Below are 22,899 nucleotides of genomic sequence, written 5' to 3' on the forward strand. Positions count from 1 at the left end.
GAGTCCATACAGATATTTGCAAAGCACTGAATACATAAATGATGGGGAAGCAGGATAGTGCTTTCTTGCAGTAGAATTTTTAACATAGGAGGATTGGGGGAAAGAAAATCACATCTGGGCCAGTGCCGCCATGCTAAATGATGCAGCAAGAGTGACCGATGGGTGAGCGAAGGCTCATGTCTGCTTGGCCTCAAAATATCTGCCTACAAGACGTGTATTAGTTATCAAGGGAGCGATAAAAATGTCACAGTGGAGAACCAGAAGGACCCTCCCCCACCTAACCAGGTAATTAGGGTTGACATCGACCCTCTGAGATGCAAAGACATCATACACCCTGGATATGGTGCACAGAGAAGCACATCACTGCTGAGGGGTTCTCACCAGAGATGCATCGCCTCCACCTGATGATGGAAAAAGTCCACAACCCAAGTGAGGGGATAGTTACGTAATAAGTGACGAACACTCTTCCAAAGCATCCGTCATGACAGACAAGGGCGGACGGGGGACTCGTCACAGGCTGGAGGAGATTCAGGAGCCAGGACGACCAAACGCAGCCTGGATTCCTGGGATGGATCCTGGACCATGAAAAGATCACTCGTGGGAAAACTGGTCAAATTCTAATAAGTTCCAATTGCCTGGTGTTTCTAATTATACTACAATTATGTAAGATGTGAACATTAAGGAGAGGTGGGGGAAGGGTGTATGGAAACATTCTGCAATATTCTTGGAACTTTTTGTGGGTTCAGAATTATTGCAAAACGTTGTTTGTAGTTAATGATATGCTGTGGCTGGTAAATGTCACTGAAATTGGGTCTTTCTTTAGCAATTCAGCCATCTGTTTACACATCACTGCTTGGAGGTCATGTCTGCTCCAGGATCTTTAGCTCTGAAGGTGAAAGGCTCAAGCAAACTGGAGAATGTGCTGACTGATAAAACCAAAGTGTCCAGGGCTGGAGACACCCTGAGGCCTGCATCCGCAGAGGTCCAGGCCACAACCCTGCAGACTCACTCCTGCTTTGCTGTGTGTTTGCTGCATCCAGACTCTCCCAGGCCAGGGAGGGATGGTCATGACCCATCCAGGCTGGCACTGGCCAGTCCAGTTCAGGGCGTTTGTTCATTCCCCATCAAGCAGATACTGACCGAGCTCCTGTGAGGTGTCAGGCACCGCTTAGGTGCTTTAGAAACATAATGAACAAAACAGACAGAAATCCCAGGCCTCGTGGTTCTTAGTCTCCAAAAGAGGAAGACACACCATTCACGTGATAACTAATCAGTAATAAATGAGTGAAGGGCATCACTTGTTAGAGGCGGGAAGTGCCATGGGGAAAAATGATCCAAGTCTGGGGGTCTGGTAGGCCTGCGAGTGTGGGTATGTGGGTGGCTTGGGGAGGGTGTTGCAAGTAAAGTGGCCTGGTCAGGGTGGGCTTCCCGGGAAGGTGACAGCCAGGCACAGGTGTTGGCGAGAGGATGTCTGAGTTCCTGGCGGGGAGCAGGGCGTGCTGCAGAGTCACGGGAGAAGCAGGGTCCGGTGAGGCTGGAATAAGTCGCCAGGAGGGGAAAGGTCGTCAGAGAGGCGAGAGGCGATGGGTTGGGTGGGAGGGCAGGTTAGCGGGGCCCCGCCATCCACATGATCATAAATCCATTGCCGCGTTACTTTGGGGGACAGAGGGAGCCAGTGGTTTGAGCAGACAGGTGAAGTCATCTAATTCATGTCTTAACAGCCTTAAGGAGAAAATCACCCATGACCCTGATCAGAAGGGTGAGGCCGACTTTGTCCAGAGTCATCACGGCGGGTGTGGCCACCACTGCGATGGGTGTTACAGGCGGAGAGGGACCAGGCTCAACTGTGAACACACAAGGACAAGCAGGGGTTCCAGCCCGGGAGCAGGGTGGGGTTGCGGATGGAAAATCTCCAAGAGGAAACATCAGGGCTCAGGGATTCTGGCCAAACCCACCTTACAGGATTCTTGCTGCAGGCGGGCAGGTGATCAGACCTCACCTGGAGGAGAGTGGGGCACAGGGAACCCCATCGGAACTGGGGGTGAGCAGATATCAGGTGAGGGATTCTGGCTTCTCTGACTTGGCAGGATTCTCCCTAAAATTGGGCTCTTTGGGGGCAGAGTCAGGAGGCCGGGGCTCGGAGGGGCCCGACTGAAGCCTGTCAAGGAGAAGTTCTTTGTCAGCGGGAATGCTGGCTCCAGGGTGGAAGTCGGCCTGGAGAAGCTGCAAGGGCAGAGGCAGGGAGACCAGTGATGCTGCAGTAACCAGCCTTCCTGATTCAGGTGATGGAGGCCACAGCAGGGCAGACAAAGCCAGAGCAAGAAGCAGTCAGATTCTGGGTGTGAGGCAGCAGAATTTCGGAGAAAGTCACCGTCCTCGCGGTAACTGCGCTGGATAATCCAGAGACGACAGGGCTGCTGGACCCGTAGCAGAGCTTCCCAGGGCGGCCAGCTGTTTCCGCGGCTGGCCGATTTCACCCATCACTCACAAATTCTCTGGGTTTTCCATTTTCTTCAAAATTGCCATTATCTTGCTTCCTTTTGCCAACTGTATGATGGAGTCATTGAATGTGCACTCTATCTTTTCTTTGATCACCACGATCCACAAGTATTTAGTTAGTGTTGATTATCATCGTTTGTGTGCAGTCTCTTCCCGCCGAGAGCGTGAGCTCCATGCACTTGCAGGCGAGTTCTGTGTTTCACATCTGTGCCCAGCGTGGTGGCACCCAAGAGGTATAGTAGTTAAATACGTAGGTAACAAGTTAATCAACGGTAAGGTATTCATCCAGTGTACCAGTTAGCTTGTTAATGGAATTAACTCCTTACTGGACCGCCATTACCTATAAGCCATACAGGTTGGTTAGCCCGACCAGCAGTGCTCGTTTTGTCCCGTTTGGTAGGCTTCTTCTGAATGTTTATGTAGCAGGGACTCGGAAGGCTGGTCACTGGACCGCACAGCACCTCGGACGGGCCCTGAGAGCGCCTTCCCTGAAGGCGCAGGTCTGTCTGACCCACACCCCCGATGTCCTGGCCGTTGGTAAAACCGTTGGGCCGGGCAATGACATCAGTAAAAGCTTCACGTCACTGATCTGGTGTCCTGTTTCCCCGCCCTCGGATGGGGCACCGAGCCCAGCTCAGGGCTGAACAGTCAATACGTCCTGTCGTGGTGGTTATTTGTCTAAGGGACCAGGCCTGGGAAAGGGTTAGGATACTTCTAAGCCAGGCTGCACGTTCCCTCATTGTTCTCCGGGCAGGAAACGCCGGTCAATACGTGACCGTTTAATATTTGATGAGCTCCAGGGCAATGATTACACTGAAGTCTCCTCCACGAGAAGAGTTCCCGACCCTGCCTCCCCACCCTACAAGGACCTCAGGGCCCCATTTCTGCATCCCCACCTGCCCTGTGTCAGGGATTCCACAGTCACACGTCACCATTCTCAGTGCTCAGAGCAAAGTTGGCACAGGGGTGCCCGAGATGTTTAAACAACGACCACACCGGTGACCAGACGCTCCGGACTCTGACCGGAGGTGGTCAGCATCTGCGTGGATTCAGGCTTTCTCTCCAGGAAGCAGGGCTGAGTGAGCTGTGCCCTGGGGGCCCTGCTCTCAGTGCACGGCGCTTGCCTGTCACGCAGATACAAACCTTGTCTGCCAGCACCGGCGGAGAGACTTTTCAAGAGTGTGTTTATTATTGTTTGTGGATGAAATGGATAAACGTCCAGATTCTCTGCAAGATCCCTCAGTGGGGTCCCCTCTTCTTCTGTCCAAGTACACCTGCGTTTCTCAAACTGTGGGCTGGTCCATAGACCACCTGACATAGACTCACCGAGAATGTTTATTAAAATTCGGATTTGGGGCTGACCCCACCCTCTAAGTCCATCTAGGGAATGTGATCTAGGAATCTACATTATTGGCAAGCCCCCAGGGGATTGTGATACAGGTTAGCACTTGTGAAACCATTAAATGGATGTTTTCCTGCTGCCCCGACACTAGCCTTTAATATAAACCGGCAACTGTCAGAAATTTTAATAAAGAAGAAAGCTCTGTACTTGCTTAAAAAACGATCTCAAACATAGAAGGTGTGGATGTAAATAGCCCTGAAAGGATCTCAGGCCAGAGGAAAGTTCCCCTGCGATGGTCTCGAGAATAGTCGCCGAGTGGAGCCCTTGCCCAGCACCGCCGGAGGGAGGTCTGACACTCTGTACGGGGCTCGTGGTGTGACGAGATACATGCTGCGGTCGCCTCTGTCTTTGAAGCCCTAGTGAGAGAAGTGGGATGGAGGTCATGGCTTGGCAGCCAGCTTCTCTGAATCTTTGCCGCGGCCTGAGTCACTGAACCGTCTGCACGACCCTGAAGTGCGTGGGGCTGGGCTGGTCCTTGTCAAAGGGAGGAAGTCTGGGTCAAGCACATTAGCGATGCACTCAGCCTCACACTGCGAGGGTGGACAGAGGGAAATTCAGACCCCGGACCCAGGTCCCCTGGCTGCAGACCTCTGCTCTTCTCGGCCCGCAGCCCCTCCCTCTTTGCAGGGGTTGGTTGGGGGGCGCATGTTAAGGTGAAGCTGAAAGCCCTCCTTTTGCGTTTGTCTCCGTTCACGTGGATGGTGATGTGCAGGACCTTTCAGAGGAGAAGGTTTATCACAACCGGGAGAAGGAAGGCCATTTCCATATTCCCCTGAGGTCTTTTTGTTCACAGCTCAGAAAGCAGATGGTGGCAAGAATTTCTCCTGATTGCACCAATCGGACCGTCTAGTGAGACCAGCCTGTACTTTTTCCATTAGCTTTACAAACTTTCCCCATCCTTGTTTGCCTAAGATGCCGCTTCAGGGTAGGATTTTTCCATTTAGCAATCTGAGACCTTGCGCTCTGCTCATTTCAGCGACCACCCCCAGCCCCGTGACTTTAAAGTTCTCTCATCTAAGGGAGGAAACAAAGCATGAGGCCCTGTGCTGGCTCTGAGGCCTTGGGTCAGTGATGGTGCCAGAACCAAAGCTGGCAGCTCTCTGCTCTGGAGAGAAACCGTTGCATGGTTTTGTATTCTGCTGAGCTATTATTTTATCACACAGTTGTAATAATGCATTGCAAATGTTTTAAAACATATGTATAATACTAAAGTAACACGTGCAGGCTTTGGAGGTAGCGATCTTTGTGCAGAATGTGTAGCGCCTGCTCTGGGACCTTTGGGCCCTGGGTCCCCTCTCAGGAAGGATCCCCTTGCCTTCATGAAGCAAGTGGGTTGGCATCCCTTCCCCAGAGAATCATAGACAGCCTCAAAGGAGATGAGGACAATGAAAGCGCTTTGTGGTCACCTGTGCGGCCTTGGGGCCTCCTCTCCCCTCCCGGTGACGCCCAGGGCCCGTGAACACACCGTGAACTGGTGAGTGGGGCCTCAGCTTCCTTTGGAAAATTCCTCCCAAACCATCATTGTGAACATACATTTCACTTCAATTGACAAGTGACAGAAAACTAAATATTGTCCTTTTCTTATCTGATTCCTAACAGCTTTACTAAGATATAGTTTATAGATCATGCAATTCATCCACTTGGCGTATACAATTCAGTGGCTTGTAGTATATTCACAGAGGTCCTTGTGATCAATGTCAGGACATATCTTCACACTGAAGGAGCCCCTCACCCACCGGCAGTCACTCCCCAAATCCCTCCCCAACCACAGCCACCAATGTGCTTTCTGTCTCCACGGGTTTGCCAGTTGTGGATGTTTCATGGACGTGGAATCCTACAGTACGTGCCCTGTGTGTCCAGCTTCTTTCGCTCAGCATGTTGTTAAGGTTCCTCCGCTTTGTGGTGGGTGTCAGTTCTTCCTCTCTTTTTCTGGCTGAAAGATATTCCATCATGTGGCTACATCACCGTTTGTTTATCCATCCATCACTTGATGAACATTTAAGTTGTTTCCACTTTGGGGCTCTTATGAATAGTTCTGCAGTGAACATTCATGCACAAGTTTTTATGTGGATGCTTATCTTCATTCTCTAATACCTGGGGGTGGAGCTGCAGGGTCATTTGGGAACATGAGATGTATCCTTTTGAGGAGCTTCCAGACTGTTTTTTTTTTGTTTATTTGCTTGTTTTTTGTTTTTTAACATCTTTATTGGAGTATAATTCCTTTACAGTGGTGTGTTAGTTTCTGCTTTATAACAAAGTAAATCAGCTATACATACACATATATCCCCATATCTCCTCCTTCTTGCGTCTCCCTCCTACCCTCCCTATCCCACCCCTCTAGGTGGTCACAAAGCACTGAGCTGATCTCCCTGTGCTATGCGGCTGCTTCCCACTAGCTATCTATTTTACATTTGGTAGTGTATATATGTCCATGCCACTCTCTCACTTCATCCCAGCTTACCCTTCCCCCTCCCCATGTCCTCAAGTCCATGCTATATATCTGCATCTTTATTCCTGTCCTGCCCCTAGGTTCTTCAGAACCTTTTTTTTTTTTTTTTAGATTCCATATATATGTGTTAGCATACGGTATTTGTTTTTCTCTTTCTGACTTACTTCACTCTGTATGACAGTCTCTAAGTCCATCCACCTCACTACACATAACTCAATTTTGTTTCTTTTTATGGCTGAGTAATATTCCATTGTATATATGTGCCACATCTTCTTTATCCATTCATCTGTCAATGGACACTTAGGTTGCTTCCATGTCCTGGCTATTGTAAATAGAGCTCCCAGACTGTTTTTAAACTGGCTGAACCTCATCTACTTAATAATGTAAATTTTCAATGTATTCTATACTATGTTGTGCTTTATGTATAAATATATTTGTATAAACTGTATCCCTCATTTTAACTTTTTAATTTTCTTATTTATATCCATTTATGCTTTCATCTCTGAAGGCTTACAGGCACATCATTTTGTAACAAGAGCAGATTTTTTCATGAACCTTGATACATTTACATCCATTGGTGCTGATAGAGTGTCATAACATGGAAGATAAGTAATTGGAGCTTTTCCTTAATACTCATCGTTCTTTCTGATTTTTTAATCTCTCTGCTTTCCTTACAGTGGACTCTAGTTCATAATCCTTTGAGCAATAGTGCCACCTTTTCCTTAAAATACATTTCATAAGTTGAACTATAAGGCAATTTGAATGGAGAAGAAGGGGATTTTTCGAAAGACATTGGGTCTCTTTAAATATATCCTTCGGAAAATCGAATTCTATTAAAATTTATGTGCCGCCCAGCAAGCTCCTTGAGAACAAGGGCGAGTATTCAATCATCTTGTTTCTGTCCTTGGTGCCCAATAAATGTGTGTTAGATAAATGACTCATTTTGCTGGGTAAACATATTTGGGGAGAGCGTTTTAACACCAAAAAACATCTCCTAAGAGGGGTTGTTCTGCTGTGGTCCTTACTGATGATGTTGGTCTGCAGGCCTCTGGGTTCCTCTCTGTTTATACGGACTCTGCGTACACAGTTCACTAATATTGACCTCTATTTTGTGTCTCTTTGGAAAAATAAATTATAGTGAAAGATGCTAGCAAATTGAATTTCAAAGAATAAACCTCAGAAATGCTGAATGTCAAAGGTTTAAATGGATACCCTCTATTCTGGTTACACTCAGCAATTTCTAATACAAATATGGGTAGTAAGGCAAGTTTTGTGATATGTGACTTAGAGGGTCTTGGGATCAACAGTGTTTTCAGTAAAATGGACCCGAGGAGCCTTTTGGTGGAGCCAGAGGGACCCTGGGGGACGCTGTTCTCTGTAAAAATCGAGGTGTGGCTTCAGCTGCCACTTGGAATACTCGGCATCCAGGAAACACAGTTTCATCATCACACAGAGGGCTTAGAGGGTCATAAACTCAACAGTGGGCTCTTTAAATAAGCAGAAAGGACATGTATGAGAAAATAAGGGAGGATCTCCAGCAGGGAAAGAGCCTCACTCGGAACTGGAACTGCCGTAGTGAAGCCAGTGCCTGCCAGCCCCATTGTGCAAACACCTCTCGGTTTGACACCCCCGGGCCGAACCCCAGCCACATGACCTTGTAGACGCGATCCCGCCGTTAGCGTGGACTCTGCTTTGTGATCCTGGCTTTCACCCAGGTCTGGGGGAATGCATCTCATCAGAGGAGCGCAGGTCATGTGCCCTTCCCCCGGCTCCAGGGGAGTCTGAGAAAGGAACTAGTTAACGTGTGTAGTCCTGCAGGAGGAGCCTGCCTCTGCCCGTCGCAGTGGCGGATTCTCTGAACAAACAACAACAAAAGGACTGAGACGTCTGTGAGCCAAATAGATGACAGAGACCATCACCACATAATGTAAAACTAAAACGCCCCAGGTAGGAGCTCCGGAGAACTAACTCTGCTACAGAAAGCAGCCATACACTCTGGAGTGTGTTAAGTATGTGCTAGATATCTGTCTGAGACATTTATCTGTGAATTCACTGTGTATGTACGAGATGTGCGTGTATACATGTAGCGTGTACATATGTAATTAGACCAACACAAGTGGAGAGAGAAATTGTGATGGAAACTGCAATGTTGCTAAGATGTTATTAATTCTCCGCAGACTGAGGTATCATTTCAATGCAACCTCAGTCAAAGCTGATGCAATTCAAAGCAGCCTCACTTTTTAGAGAAACGGACAGGAAGATTCTAAAATGTGTGTGAAAATGCAAAGGACCTTAGGAGAGCCAAAACAATCTTGACAAAGAAGAACAAAGTTGGACAACTCACACTACCTGATTTTTTCCAGCCCTAGAACCAGCTGTCTCTTCAAGGATCCCTGTTGCCTTTCAGGAGAATGGTGTTTAGAAACCAAGATCTGGGCACTGGATGTGCTCACTGCTAGTTTCCTTAGCAGGCAGAGCTGGTATACACGCTTATATCTATAATTATTTACTTTGTCTACCCGTCTGCATCTGTATCAAGCTGAACATGAATTCATACCGATGCCTCTGACTATAATCTAATGCAACATGGTTCATTCTAGCTTTTCTCCCTCCCCTTGCTTATCTGTACAAGATAGGTTTAAATTTCCATTGAGACTTCCTCTTTGAACCAATTTAGAAGACTGGTGTTGTTTTGTTTTGTCTTTGTTTTTGTTTTTTCTAGTTGAAACACTCGCTTTATTGTCGACTGACTGAAATTTATTGTACTAAGGTGCTGAAATACTGAGGTGCTAGTCAACAGCATTGTTAGCATGTGTCAGACCCTACTGACTAATTCACTCAAAGATTTTATTTTATCTTTTGCCACTTTGTCCAAGACAGTAGTGATAGCTTTAGTTGATAGATAGCAGGCATGTGAGTATAGCAGGAGATCCAGCTCCTTGGTCTGTTTTATTCATATGTTAAAAAAAAGTTCGGAAAGTTGATCAAGGCATGTCATTAATTAATCCTTAAAACAACTGAAACCAAATCCATGCCAAAGTTCCTGCTTGACACGTGTTCCTCAAAAGATATTATCTCTTTCAACATATACAAAGCCAAGAAAGGCATAGTTAAGGGAAGGAATATTACCTACATAGTATTATATATCAGCTTTTCAGCATGACAGAGAAAAGGCAGAGCTCCTTCATTTAGAAACTGGGTCTCTTCTTCACATACTCTGCCAAAATACATAGTCTGACCAAAAGAGGTAGGAGTCTTGATAATCTGCTCGTCTTTTAATCCTCACTAATAAAGATGAACAAATACTCATCACATGAACGTCAACTAGTCTAAGCAGATGGACCACACAGGTCACTTTTCAGAACCTGTTCTCATATCTGAATTGAGTCACTGCAGACCTAACTTTCAAATATTTGGGGATTTTCCAGAAATCTTTCTGTTACTGATTTCTAGTTTAATTTATTTTGGTCCAAGAACATACTTTGTATGATTTCTATTCTTTCAAAGTTGCTAAGGTTTGTTTTAGAATATAGTCTATTGTGCTGAATGCCCAATGGGCACTCACTTGAGGAGACTAGGGATGGTGCTGTTGTGGGTTGGAGACCATCTGCCCTTAAGACAGAGAGCTATTGGTGTCAGAATAGACCAGGATTTCTCACCCTCAGCACTAGTGATATCTGGGGCCAGACGACTCTTTTCAGTTGACGACTCTCTGTGCACGATAGAGTTTTGGTAGCATCTCTGCCTCTGCCCAGCACCCACCCCAAGTTGTGACAACAAAATATCTCCAGGCATTTCCAACTGTCCCGCGGGAGGTGAAATCTCTCAGGATAAGGAAAACTCAAAAGGACAGAATATATCAATGTGACACAAGAGTGAATCTAACCATCACAATTTAAAACTTCTGCTCACCAAGAGACTCCAAAAAGAAGGGGACAAGGCAAGCCACAAAGTGAAGGAAAATATTTGAAATGCCTATCTGACAAAGGATTTGAATACAGAATACATAAAGAACTCCCACAAAACAAAACTATGAAGACAAATAACCCGATTAAAAATGGGGGGAAAAAGTTGAAAAGTCACTTCACAAAAGAAGATGTACAAATAACCAATCATCACATCATTAGTCATCCAGGAAATGAGGAGTAAACGTTAAGGAGACACCACTTCACTTTCAGTACAATGGCTCAGCTTGAGAAGAATGACAACCTAGAATGCTGATGAGAGTGTGGGTGAGGGTTACAGAAAAGAAACTGTCAGAATTCATTGAGTCCTGAATGTGGGCTCTGCACATTTCACGTGTATCAATTTGTCTCAATTTATAACAATGTAGTGGTGTTTATTTTTCTGTTCCTTGATTTCTATTTTAGAAAAAATTATGTTCTTTTGATGACTTCACCTAGGTTTGTTCTTTTCAAAAAAATCAAACAGTTGAAATGTTTTGTTCGGACAAAATCTGACCCGGAAAAATGGGGGCCCCATCTGAGCAGCCCCCCTGTCAGCTCCCCCAGGTGTGTCCTAAGACGTTTCTACCAAACTCCCAGACATTGTGCATTAGGAACACCTGCGCTCCCATCTGCATCCCCGACACCGTAACCCTGAACATACCTCCACTGTAGCACCGCCAGATGTAAGAAAGACAAAGAGTGAAATTTGAGTTTCAGGTAAACAGTGCATTTTTTTAGTATAAGGATGTCCCATTTGGGACACGTTTGGAACATACTGATATTAAGAGTTACTTGCTGTTCCTCTGAACTTCAAACTCAACCGGGTGCCCTGCGTTTTGATCTGGCAGTTATTCCTCCATCTTTGCTGTCTTCCGCGCCTGACGCTCTTCCTGGCACCCGCTCGAGGAAATCCGCAGAATTTACTGGAAAGGTACAAAGGCTTTTCCCCGCAGGGGGTGCTGGCCAGTAAAATAATACACGTGAGGAGCAGAGGAGCAGAATCGGAGTAGCAGGTCCAGACAGTCGAGCGAGGCACGAGGGGAAAGTGCAGGACGCAAGGGCAACCTCGGCAGAGTGTAGAAAGTTCACGGACTCCGGGCTGCAGGCAGCTCCTCCCTAGCGAGCCCCGGACGCCGGCCACCTCCTCTCCGGATGCGTTTCCAGCCACGTGACGTGAGCCATTCCTCCGTGAGACCCCCACCCCCACCCCCAGCCTTCAAGTCAGATGCAGGTACCTGATTCTGAGCCTGTTTCCTGCCCCGTTTCAGAAGCCTCCATAGAGGCGGGAAGGTCTCAGCTGTCCCCAGGCCCCGAGTGCCAGGTCCTCCAGTGTCACTTTTAGGGTCTGAGCGCTTGTGTTGTCACCAACAGACACCCCGGCCCAGCATGGTGTAATTAGGGCACAAGCACACCTTCATCTCCTGCGACTGCAATTAAAGCTTAAAGGACCCTTTTAGTCTAAATACGGAAATAATCTGGAAAAAAACATTTTCTGAAATCACTTAATTGCAAGCTTATGTGACATGTGTGCTGAAAGACATTAGAATAATTTCCATTTTGTCGGAGGAATAGCACACACACACCTATATCTCACACACACACACACTTTCTCACACCCCTATCTGTAATGATGTTTAGAATGTTCCGTTCTCCACGTAATGCAGTGAAGACAGTGGTCATATATGCATGCCATTCCGGTCAGATTCCATTTATAAAAATGTGAAGTTGCCCTCTGTATCTAGAATAAACACATTTAGTTTGAAAAAAATGTTTTCTTATATTTCTCCTTCATACAACCTACTTAGAGTCTTGACTGTTTTTGTAAGGTGACAAAAATAAAGAGAATTGTTTATTTTGTCTAAATATTCAAGCATATCCACGTGGATCTGATAGCTGAATCCAGAGGCCTGGCATGTGTTTTGTTACATGAATTTGTTTTTACGATGATCCGAAGTCACAGAAGAGGTTTGTGAGCCTGTGGTCCAGCAGACAACTCTGACAGTTTGCAGAGGGAAAGGAAGAAGTAGAAAACTAGGAAACCTCTTTTATACGACTCCTTTTCACTCTTACAGCTTTCCAAAATAGGTTTCCAATCTCATTTATGCATATATGACTGTCTAACGTGGGCATCATTTGAAAGGGAAAAAAACTGGAAAAAAAAATGTTTCATGTTATTTTAGAAAACGTTCTATGGTTTCCTCTTAAGAATTTCTGAGCCACCAGAAAGTCTATACATGAAGATGTATTTCCATGCCTGACAACTGGGATGTCGAAGTAGGATTTATTCTTATGAGGGAATAACTGAGGGGCTTAAAGGGAACTTCAAAGTGGTATCAACTCCCGAAGACGGGTTTCTGAGGAAGAGCAGAACTCCATCGTCAGGAACTGAGGGAGAGGGACAGGCCCTGGGGTCCCGGCCCCGGTTCCAGTGGGTCACGACAGCCCTGCCCCTCCACCGTCGACTCACCTCCCCGTCTCAGCTCCTGATCCATCTCCGGGTCTGTGATTCGTGAGGATCGCTGGCCTTCCTGGGCAGTATTAGAAGATGCCAAGCTATTAAAATGTTTAAAGTTCTGTTAACCCTAATGTGGCACAGTTGGGTTTTTTTTTTTAATTTATTTATGGCTGTGTTGGGTCTTCGTTTCTGTGCGAGGGCTTTCTCCAGTTGCGGCGAGCGGGGGCCACTCTTCATCGCGGTGCGCGGGCCTCTCACTATCACGGCCTCTCTTGCTGCGGAGCACAGGCTCCAGACGCGTGGGCTCAGTAGTTGTGGCTCACGGGCCTAGTTGCTCCGCAGCAGGTGGGATCTTCCAGTTGGGTTTTTTTAACTGTTTAAAACATTTGGTGATAGAGGACCAGACTTTTCAGGCCTTCTTCTCCTGTGACTCAGCAGCTGCGATCTTGGGGCTAAAAGCATGAGTTTCGGAGCCAGGCTGCCTGGCCCCGGAGTCTAGCTCTGCGTTCGCCCCGGGGGCACCTGGGCAAGGTGCGCCTCGGTCTGCCTGTTTGCACAATGAGGCCCTACCGTGTGGGGTTCCCGCGAGCGCTGAATGGGTTGGTACCGGGTCAGAAGCTTACAGGAATCCAGCATAACAGTGTATAGTAAACGTTAACTGTTGTGAGTCTGTAAAAGAAAACAACCTGATTAACTTTCTATAGTGGAAGCCCTTCTTTAAGAGGCTACCCTGTGTTGGAATAAGGAGATGGTTGGGAGTTTTTAAAATGTATTTGAAACGTAGAGTCACAAATACACGGAATTGTGTGTGGGTACCACCCAGCCACGACCAAAGGGGCATTTGCTGTAGTTCTGAGTCACCCCCCCGGCTCACGGCGCCAGGCTCTGGGCTGGAAATCTGGATACAGAGATCAAGAAGACACAGCCCTTCTCTTAAAGATTCTCAGAACTTTAATTTGAGAATGTTGAAACGGTGAAGAGAGGTGTTAATCAGCAGGGAAATGTCTTCTGTAGGAAGGAAATAAGATAAAAGTGCTAACAGGTAGAAATCGTAGTGTGAAGTCAGCGATTCAAGGAAACACAGAAGGAGAGGGGAACCCAGAAAGGTTTTATTTTTGCAAAAACAAACATGAGGCCGAGAGCCTGAGGGTCCGGGCAGCACACCTCCACACGCACCGCCAAGGCCGCGATGCTCAGGCCCCTGCAGGTGACCTTGGACTAAACACGGTGCAGGTGAGGCTGGCGAGGTCACGTCCAAGCTAGCCTGGGCCCCACGTGGCGGCCGTGGGCGCTGGAGGTGGTCGCACACCTGCCTGCTTCCAGCTGCGGGCCCACGGAGGCACAAAGGGACCCGTGGCCGTGCTGGTGCAGACCCCGGCCGGGAGCAGCGGGGGTGACGACGAGTTGGGCAGGGGCTTGCACCCTTTACGAGCCAAGGTCAGAGCTGGCTCCAAGCTCACTTCTCTCCCATTCCTTTTCCTTTCTTTTCTTTTTTTTTTTCTTTGTTTTTTTGTTTTGAGTAGAGAGGAGGAAGGTAGGAGCTGGAATATGTTATACATCTGGTTTTAAAACAAAAATTATTTTTATAATAATTTACAATATAAATTGTATTCTATTAATATCTAAAAATGCATATTACTAATTTTACCCAAAATAATGACTTTATAAGAAATGGGCTTTGCTTAATTAGAACTTTTCATTGAGCCCATTTTTTTCTCTTCTGCCCCATTTCTAAAGAAGTAAGGCACAGAGAAAGCAATTTACATCAAGAGTTTACTTTGAAAAACAAGGGAACATTCTTCGGCCATATATGGAGTCAGAATTAGCAACCTCATATTTAGACACATTTTTATACACAGGCCTGTGCGGTGATCCTATTTAATGTTCCCGTTGTGATCTGCAATAGGAAAGAAGAATAAACTCATTATTTGTGTCCACATTATTCCAGTTTGGGGTCAAATAAGAGGAATTCTTACTATATTGTGGAAAGTCTGTCACCAAAAGCTGAAAGGAGTTAAGTTAGTCAGAAACGTAAGCTAAGCCGAACCTTCTACATGCCAGACGCCCTCAAGGTTTTCCCATACTTTTAACATTTTGCAGAAGAACAAGAAGGGATACCAGAGGAAATAGATTTTTAAAGCTGTTTGAGAGAAAATGATCCTTACGATAACAATATGGATTTGATTTTTCAGTCTGCTCTCTGCCTGTATTGTGTAATCTGCACAACTTCCCGTAAGTTAAAACTGAAGGCGAGCCTTTGATTTTTTTCTTTCATTTTTCTGAGTGTTGTAAAGTTGCTAAAAGCTACCCTGATTTTTATGAGACTCTCATGGTTTTTTGACCCCAATTCGCTCTGATGGTGTGTGAGTTACCTGTGCTTTCAGCACTTTTTTATTCTATGTGGAGTGATGCTAATGTCACTCCCTGATCATAAAAAGTCAGGTTTCAAAGCAAGTTTGTAAATAGGCTCCCCTGTTGCTTTTGAGGAAATCGCATCTGTGCGAGTGTCTGTCAGGAATGTTTACGTGAGGCAAAGGTGTCCACCGCAGGACGAAGTTTGGTAACAGCCTCTGGGCGATGCTCACGGAAGCCTCTTCTCTTCTCTCCGTGTCTTTCCTGTAGCCAGAGCTACCTGCAAGCTGCCAGCGACGGGCCTGCCGGCCACAGCCTGGACCCTTCTGCCAACTACAGCTCCCCGAAATTCCGCTCCCGGAACCAGAGCTACATGCGGGCCGTCAGCACCCTCAGCCAGGCCAGCTGCGTCAGCCAGGTGGGGTCCCTCCTCCCTCCCACCCCGCCCTGAGTCAGCCCCAGCCAGGGCCACAGGCCGTGAGCAGACGCGCATTCCGGCCTGGAGTCATCCTGGCCTGATTGCGCCCCCGGGAACTTTATAAGATTAATTGCGGGGGCAGGGGCTGCGTTTATGGCTCTGTCATTCTTTCTCCCGCCTGCTCTGAGCCGGGATGGCTGACTAGCTGGCCGTCTTGGCCTCCGTCCCCTCCGTCCCCTCCACGCTGATCAGCCTCCTTCCCTGTGTCACGCCCCCCATGTGGAGGGTCTGGGTCCCACCCTGAGGGGACACACAGGGTCTCCCAGCACCAGCTGCCCAAGTTTGCTGGTGTTTCTGGGGACAGACACCCTCTCAGCTCCAGGAAAGCCTGGAGCAAGGTCACACCCTCCCTTATTCTTTGCAGATGCCAGGTGGCAGGTGTGTCCAAACCTTCCCCTCGGCTTCTTACCGCTTGAGCGAGACGGAGGCCCCAGATGGAAGAGGGGGACCTGCCGGGGGGCCTCGCCGCGTCCCTGCAGACCTTCTCCCTCTTCCCCACCGGACCCGGCCCTCCTCACCCCTCACATCCTAGTCGCCACTCTGTACACGCCGGTGCCTGGTTCTCAGTGTCCCTGTGACCCAATGTACGGCTAGTGCGAGGGAATATTTTCAGTCTCGCCCTGGGATCCACAATGTGGCCATTGTCGTGGGAGCGGGCAAGCTCTGGGGACGGGGCAGCTACGCCCGCTCCCTGGGCGGGAAGACAAAACGGTCCCGAGGCCGAGGGCGCGAGTGAGGCTCTGAGCTGGTCCTCGCCGTGTTGTCCCCGGGGCGGCATCTTTGCTGAGGCTCCGCCCGGCCGAATCTCCTGAGCTCACCGTCCCTAGACAGTCTCTGCGTTTACTTTGTTTCTGCTCATCCACCATTCGGATAATTCTGACGATGCTCCCTTTTCCCAGGAGCCCGGGAAGCTCAGGGCTGCGGCGGACGCTTTGTTGCGCATCAGGACGGGTGCCGGGGCGGGGGGATGTCAGGAGACCCGCAGGGGCGGGGGGATGTCAGGAGACCCGCACGGGGGCGGGGGGGGGGCACCCTGCATCCTCACTCACTGAAGGAAGGACGTTTGCCTTCCTCCGTGTCAGGTCCTGCCATCGTCTCTTCTCTCTTTCTCATCTTTGAAAAGCTGTTTCAGTGTGATCGTAGCTTCTTTCTGTCATGCATCCTTTTTTTTTTTAAATTATGGTAAAATATACATAGCATAAAATTTACCATCTTAACCACTTTTCAGTGTCCAGTTCAGTGGCATTAAGTACATTCACATTGTTGGGCAAACGCCACCATCATGCAGAACTTTCTCGTCTTCCCAAACTGACACTGTCCCCACTAAACACACTGCCCTTTCCCCTTCCCCGGCCCCTGCCCCGCCGTCTACGTTCTGTCTCTGTGGACCTGAGTCCTCCAGGGACCTCACGTGAGTGACTCATACACTATGTGTCCTTCTGTGTCTAGTTTATTTCACTTTCCCCCAGGTCCATCCATATGGTAGCCTGTGTCAGAATTTGCTTCCTTTTTAAGGTTGAATTATATTCCATTGTGTGAATGGACCGCATTGTGTTTGTCCATCAACAGACACTTGGGTTGCTTCCCCCTCTTGGCTACTGTGAGTAACACGGCTGTGAACACGGGTGTACAAGTGTCTGTTCACGTCCCTGCTTTCAGTTCTTGTGCACGTATACCCAGAAGTGGCATTGCTGCATCAGACAGGAGTTCTAGTTTTAACCTTCTGAGGAAACTCTATATGGTTTGTCACAGCGCCTGCCCCATTTTTCACCCCTAGCAGCTGTGCACACGGTCCCAGGGCCCCCATACCGTCACCGTCATGCTTGCTCTGGAATTGTCATCCATCCTGACGCCCGAGGAGCCCACCCCCAGCTGTATGTCGACCTCTCTGCTACCAACGGGACAGTCACCTTTCTCACCATCTTCCCAATTTTCTCTTCTTTGGTTTCTCGGTGCCCACATTCTCCAGAAGCACTTTAAGTGCTTTTCTGCGTTTATAGTTCACAAAAGAAATCGGTTGCTTCAGCCCACACTGGTTATTTACCGCACTGGCTTAACGTCCTCCTGGGACATCTCCAGTGGGCCTGAGCTGTGGTTTGAGTTGCCAAGCAAAACACCCACTTTTCCAAATCTCCCTCAAGCTAGTGAACAAATCAGCTCTCAGAGAACAGGTCATTTCAGTTCCTGTCTAGACCAGTTTGAGATCCTTCTCAACTAATTGTTTGGGTGAAAAAAAAGTCCCCTTCATTTCTAGAACCTCACTAATCAGTTTTGTAGCTGGAAGCACTGTCCGAATGGTCCTCACGGAAACGTCCATCACTCGTTTGTGAAATGCACGTGCAAGCTTGATAGCGTCTCTTCCCGGTGGAGAAACTCCTGGGCGCAGGCGGGTTTGCAGAAGGGGAGGGATCCACCGGAATCCTGCGTCCTGGAGCTGGTGGACGCCGGCACCATCACTCGGTTTCTGGCTTTTTCAGGTTGTCTAACATGGATCTTTGACGTAAATGACATAAAACAATCTGAGACTTTTTGATATAATTCCACATAAGGGAAAACTTGGATTGAAAGGAATTTGTACTCCAGAAAATGTCATATTTCAAACCAGTGTGAGTGTTTCAGATGCGTTTGCCTCACTAGGCACCCAAGGTGATCATGGTGGGGTGTCGTCATTTGTCTTTGCCCTGAATTTGTGTGTCTCTTTCCAACGTCAGACACCCTCAAACCATTCGGATGATGCAGTCGCCCATTAATTTTTCTCTGGTCTTTTCTGACTGAACAACCTGAAGATTCTCTTTCTTACTCTGGGCTTCAGGCCAGCAGTCCCGCCTTTAAATCCCCCTCAGCACCTTCCTCCATGGGCTGTTCTCGCTGGGGTTTGTCCAGTGAAAGGAAAGGAGCCATTATTCTAGCTCCTGAATAATCTCAGGTAGAAGCAGGGGAGTCAGGTAAAGCATCTCAGGTAGAAGCAGGGGAGTCAGGTCAAGCATCTCAGGTAGAAGCAGGGGATTCAGGTAAAGCATCTCAGGTAGAAGCCAGGACCCACACCCAAGTCTACAATTAGAGGTGGGCAGAAGGTGTCTTCCCTATTGAAGGGGAAATCTGATTCTTTTACCTGCTTTTACTCTCTGAACAATTAGAGGAAAAGGATTAATTTGGTGTTTAAAACAATACTTTTTTATTTACCTGTCAACATAACCGGGGGTGTTCAGGAAGTTGTGGGTGACATTTCAAGCAGTGGAATGAATGACTGTTAGACGTGCTGGCCTGAGACGGTGACCAGGTCTTGGCAGCTGTAAGGACACGGCTGGGAGGAGTGAGTGGGTACTGGGGAGCAGAGGGGGTCGGAGGGCAGAGTCTACCTGCGCAGGGAGACCAGCCCAGGTTCCCGGGCCCCTCCGTGAGCCCCGTCTGTGGCCTCTGCCTGAGCCCTGATTCCACTCCCACCTTCCCATGCCCCCCAGAGCCTCAGCCCTCCCGTGTCAGGGTCACCGCAAGCATCCCCACACACGCTTCCATGTTAACATGTGCCCCCCGGGGGGTGGGCCCTAAATACAGGAGCAGTGAGGGCGGGGCCGTTCATCCAAGTCCCCTCCAACCACGGGGCAAACACCAGCCCCCCCGGCCCACCCCTGCCTCTGCCCACGAGCCCTGGGCCTGGGAGCAGCTGCACGTCACCTGCCCAACTGGGGCTTTTCGTTCTTAAAATTCCCATCCCTCCCCCACCCCGTGCTCTTTAACCTTGCCTTAGTGCTCTATGTCACTTTATTGGGTTTCCATTTAAAACCTCTAGACTTGGCTCCTGGGAAACACACGAGCGTTACCACCTAGAAACCTCAGAAGGCATGTCCCGCCATCAACTGCACACACGGAGGCCCTCAGCTCACCCGACGGTCAGGCCCCTGTGTGCACATCTCCTACGACCCCTGCACTAGCCAAAGCCTGCTCATTTCTTTTTTAAATACAGTTGGAACGTTTAGGTTCCCAGGGTGACTCTCTACTTGGAAATTAAATCTCAGGCTTGAAAATAATGACTTTACCTGCGGAACCATCTAACAAAGCGCAGGCACTACCATCCCAGACTGAAGGAGGGAAACAGCGTCGCCGGAGTTTAGGTGATACCCATGCTGTGTGTACACGGCAGCACCGTCCCGGACACGGGCCTGTGCTGCTCTCCTGGGACAAGGATGTGAGCGCGTTGCCGAGCTGGGCGCTAGTTTCCAGGACGCAGAGCGGACGCAGAGTGAGATCAGCTTGAGCCATTTCCATGAGTCTCGCAGGTACAGCCTCCACGCCTGGGGGTGTCTGAGCTGTAAACAGCCCAGGGCGCGAAGGCATCACCTGGAAACGGAGAAAGAGGGAAGACTAATATTCTGAACAGCGTGCGAAACTCTTAAGCTCCCCGTCTCTCTTGCACTGGTAATAACTGCCAGCCATCCTTTAAAGTTCTGCCTCGGGGTCCACAGGCTTTCAAGGACATCTTGGGAGTGGGCGGTTTTCCTTAGTGTTTTGTAAGAAATAACACAATAAGCTGTCTCCCAAGCGTAACGATTCCCAATGCTGATTTCAAATTAATTATGCTGAAAATGGAAGACGGTAAGTGAAGGTGGGGGTGACCTGTGCTCTCTTTTCTTTTGCGACGTGGCCGTGATGACCTTGGCTGGGTCTCGCCATCACCCGGGCTGTTGGTCGTTCCAGATGAGCGAGGCGGACATCAATGGGCAGCTCGAGTCAGTGTGCGAATCTGTCTTCAGTGAAGTGGAATCTCAGGCCATGGACGCCCTGGACCTCCCAGGAGGCTTCCGCACACGGAGTCACAGTTACCTCCGAGCCATTCAAGCTGGTTACTCCCAAGACGATGAACGTATCCCCATGGTGATTCCCTCTGATGTCAGCTCAACCACCAGACCCACGGCAGGTAAGGGACGCCCTCTGACCTTCTGGGGGCACGTACAGGCGTGCGCCGCCTCTGTCCTGCAAGGAGTGGGTGTAAGTTACCCTCCAAACGTTTGGACACTTCCCAGTTACGCTTGTGACACGGTCCTGTTTGCAATGGTGTTTTGAAACATTTCTTTCATAGGTAACCTTTCTTCTTCTTAGGAAGAAATCTGTTGGTTGTCAAGGTACTTTACAATACTCATGTAGAGTCTTCATAAAGTTTTATATAGGAAAATTTGGAAGGTGATTGTGTTTCAAATACCAAAGTTGAACAGATTGCAGGAAAGCCTCAGCTGACGTGCGATGACTCCTGGGGTCCTTCAGCGCGGGTCCAGCCTGAGTCTCTGTGGCCTGGTGAGCAGATCCATAACCACGATTCAGTGCCGCAGAGCAAATCGATTGTTGATGTAAATCCACTCATCTTCTCGGGGCTGTGCGGTTCAAGGTCACAGTTTCCTTCAGTTCTTAGGGAAAACCACATCCACCCCTTCGAAAATTTACCACCTAAACTAAGAATCACTGCACTATGGTTATTTATACAACACAGTGAATAAGCGTGGCCTGGGAACACCCCCTAAAACCGCCAGCATCAAAGTCGCCGAGCCACATAGGAAGGCCAAGCCGAGCAGCCCAGGCACGAGCAGCGATGCGAAGAGTGTGAGATCTGGACCTGCGGTCGTGTGGGGTAGCGGGGAGCAGGGACAGTTCTGGGAACGACTGGAGAGAAGCTGGCTCGTGGGACAGCCCTGGGGACCAGAGTGGGGGAGGGCCCGTGTCACCACGCCATGGGCGGAGCTGGGTGTGTCTGAAGCCAAGACAGTGAGCGCGACTTTGGGGCGACTGCGTGTAATTACAAGTTGCAGGCCTCAGGCCGCTGCCGTAAACCTCTGCTGTCCCACACAGCACCTGTAGGTGGGACACAAGGCGAACCAGATTCAAACCCACTCCGTCATCCCTCTAAGGCCTTGGGCAGGTTAGCTTTTCAGATTCTCGGTTCTCCGTGGTGTCCAAGAGAAGTGGTAGCTCTGAGTAACTGCTTAGGTCAGCCTGAGGATTAGTGCGCAGAGTGCTGTGGGCCTCGGTGATCTTTTTATGTTGTCCTGTGGCCCAGGGTGGAGGTGGTGATGCCCTCCGACAGCTGAGCCCGGGGCCTTCTGAAGAAACGCCGGGGGTCACCGTGGGCGCTGTTCTGGAAGCCCGGCCCTGCGGGAGCCACGCAGGACTGCAGGGGTGGCCGTCGGGGGCTTGTGGGCGGCGGGACTGCACCCCTTGGGGACCCTGTTGTCCGTGAAGTTGGGGACTGCCCCTCGTAGGAGTGGAAAAAAATGTGGAAAATGAGCAAACTTAGGGAAGTAACGAGCCTTACCGTCCTTGCAGTTTATAAAAACACAATTAAGAAAAAAAAAAAAAACACAATTAAGGGGTAATTACTGATATAGTCACCAATATTCGCTGAGTGTCTCCTACGAACAAGTGACAATTAAGCGCTCTCCTGGTCTTCAGAAATGCTTTGAAACAATAATTACCTAGTGGGAAATGACTTTATTGTTTATAGAGCTGTCATTCCAGGGAGACTAAAAGTAAAACCGGTTTCATAGAGATAATACAAGAACCAGTGCAGAACTGAGACTAAAATTCTAATTTATGTACATATCATTTTACCAAGTACATTTTTGTATTCCCAACATGTATGCACCAAAAAAAACCCCAAAATGCTTCTCTTCAAAGTTTCTCCTGGATCTTGGCCTAGCTATGGAGTCACAGTTTCCTCCAGACTGTGGTAGAGCCAGAGAGCAGGCGTGCCTTCCAGAGTTAGGGAATGGTCTGGGAAATAAGAGGAGAGATGGAAAACCTTAGGAGAAATATCGAGTTGCCTTGAAATAACTGAAATATCGAATTACAAGTTGCCTTTTTGAAGAAATGTAGGTGCAGATGAATCCTGAATTCCTCCCTTCCCCTGTTTTACTCTAAGCATTGTAAACTGAATATTTATATTTCGTTCCTAAATAGAATTGAGATGGCATGCAACAGTAGTCTACTTAATAAGACTGTGAAAAATACCAAAGAAATGAGAAACCTCTGTCTGGAAAAACGTAGAAAAACAAAAGCATCCAACTGAGGAGGATGTAAATGCCCACTTTCTATTAAAGCTGAACCTCCAGTTAGATTCAGAGTCTCCTGTCAGAGAGGCAAAAACAGGGTTTCAATGATTTTGTGTTAAAATACTGCTTGGAAGATCATATAACATTTAATAGCTATCCTTGGTTGACGTGTGCGTATGTGTGGAGAGGGAGAGAGATTATTTTGACACATTGATTTTCTTTTATACTTCTAAAATTAGCTTTTGAAAATAATTCCCAAAAAAAGTTATTTTCAAAGACA

At 48.3% G+C, this 22,899-nt stretch overlaps 1 protein-coding gene across 9 annotated transcripts in view; it reads left to right on the forward strand.

Moving 5' to 3' along the window:
- The window catches only part of DLGAP2 (DLG associated protein 2), a 736,824-nt gene that overhangs the window by 661,034 nt on the left and 52,891 nt on the right, over positions 1 to 22,899 (forward strand). For all 9 annotated transcript variants that reach the window (XM_082443969.1, XM_082443964.1, XM_082443966.1 and 6 more), the window contains 2 exons: positions 15,375 to 15,522; positions 20,278 to 20,497. In XM_082443969.1, the coding sequence (XP_082300095.1) occupies positions 15,375 to 15,522; positions 20,278 to 20,497 (368 nt within the window). The remainder of the gene's footprint in view (positions 1 to 15,374; positions 15,523 to 20,277; positions 20,498 to 22,899) is intronic.

This window comes from Balaenoptera physalus, assembly GCF_965194825.1.
Source record: "Balaenoptera physalus genome assembly, chromosome: 21".
Lineage (NCBI taxonomy): Eukaryota > Metazoa > Chordata > Mammalia > Artiodactyla > Balaenopteridae > Balaenoptera > Balaenoptera physalus.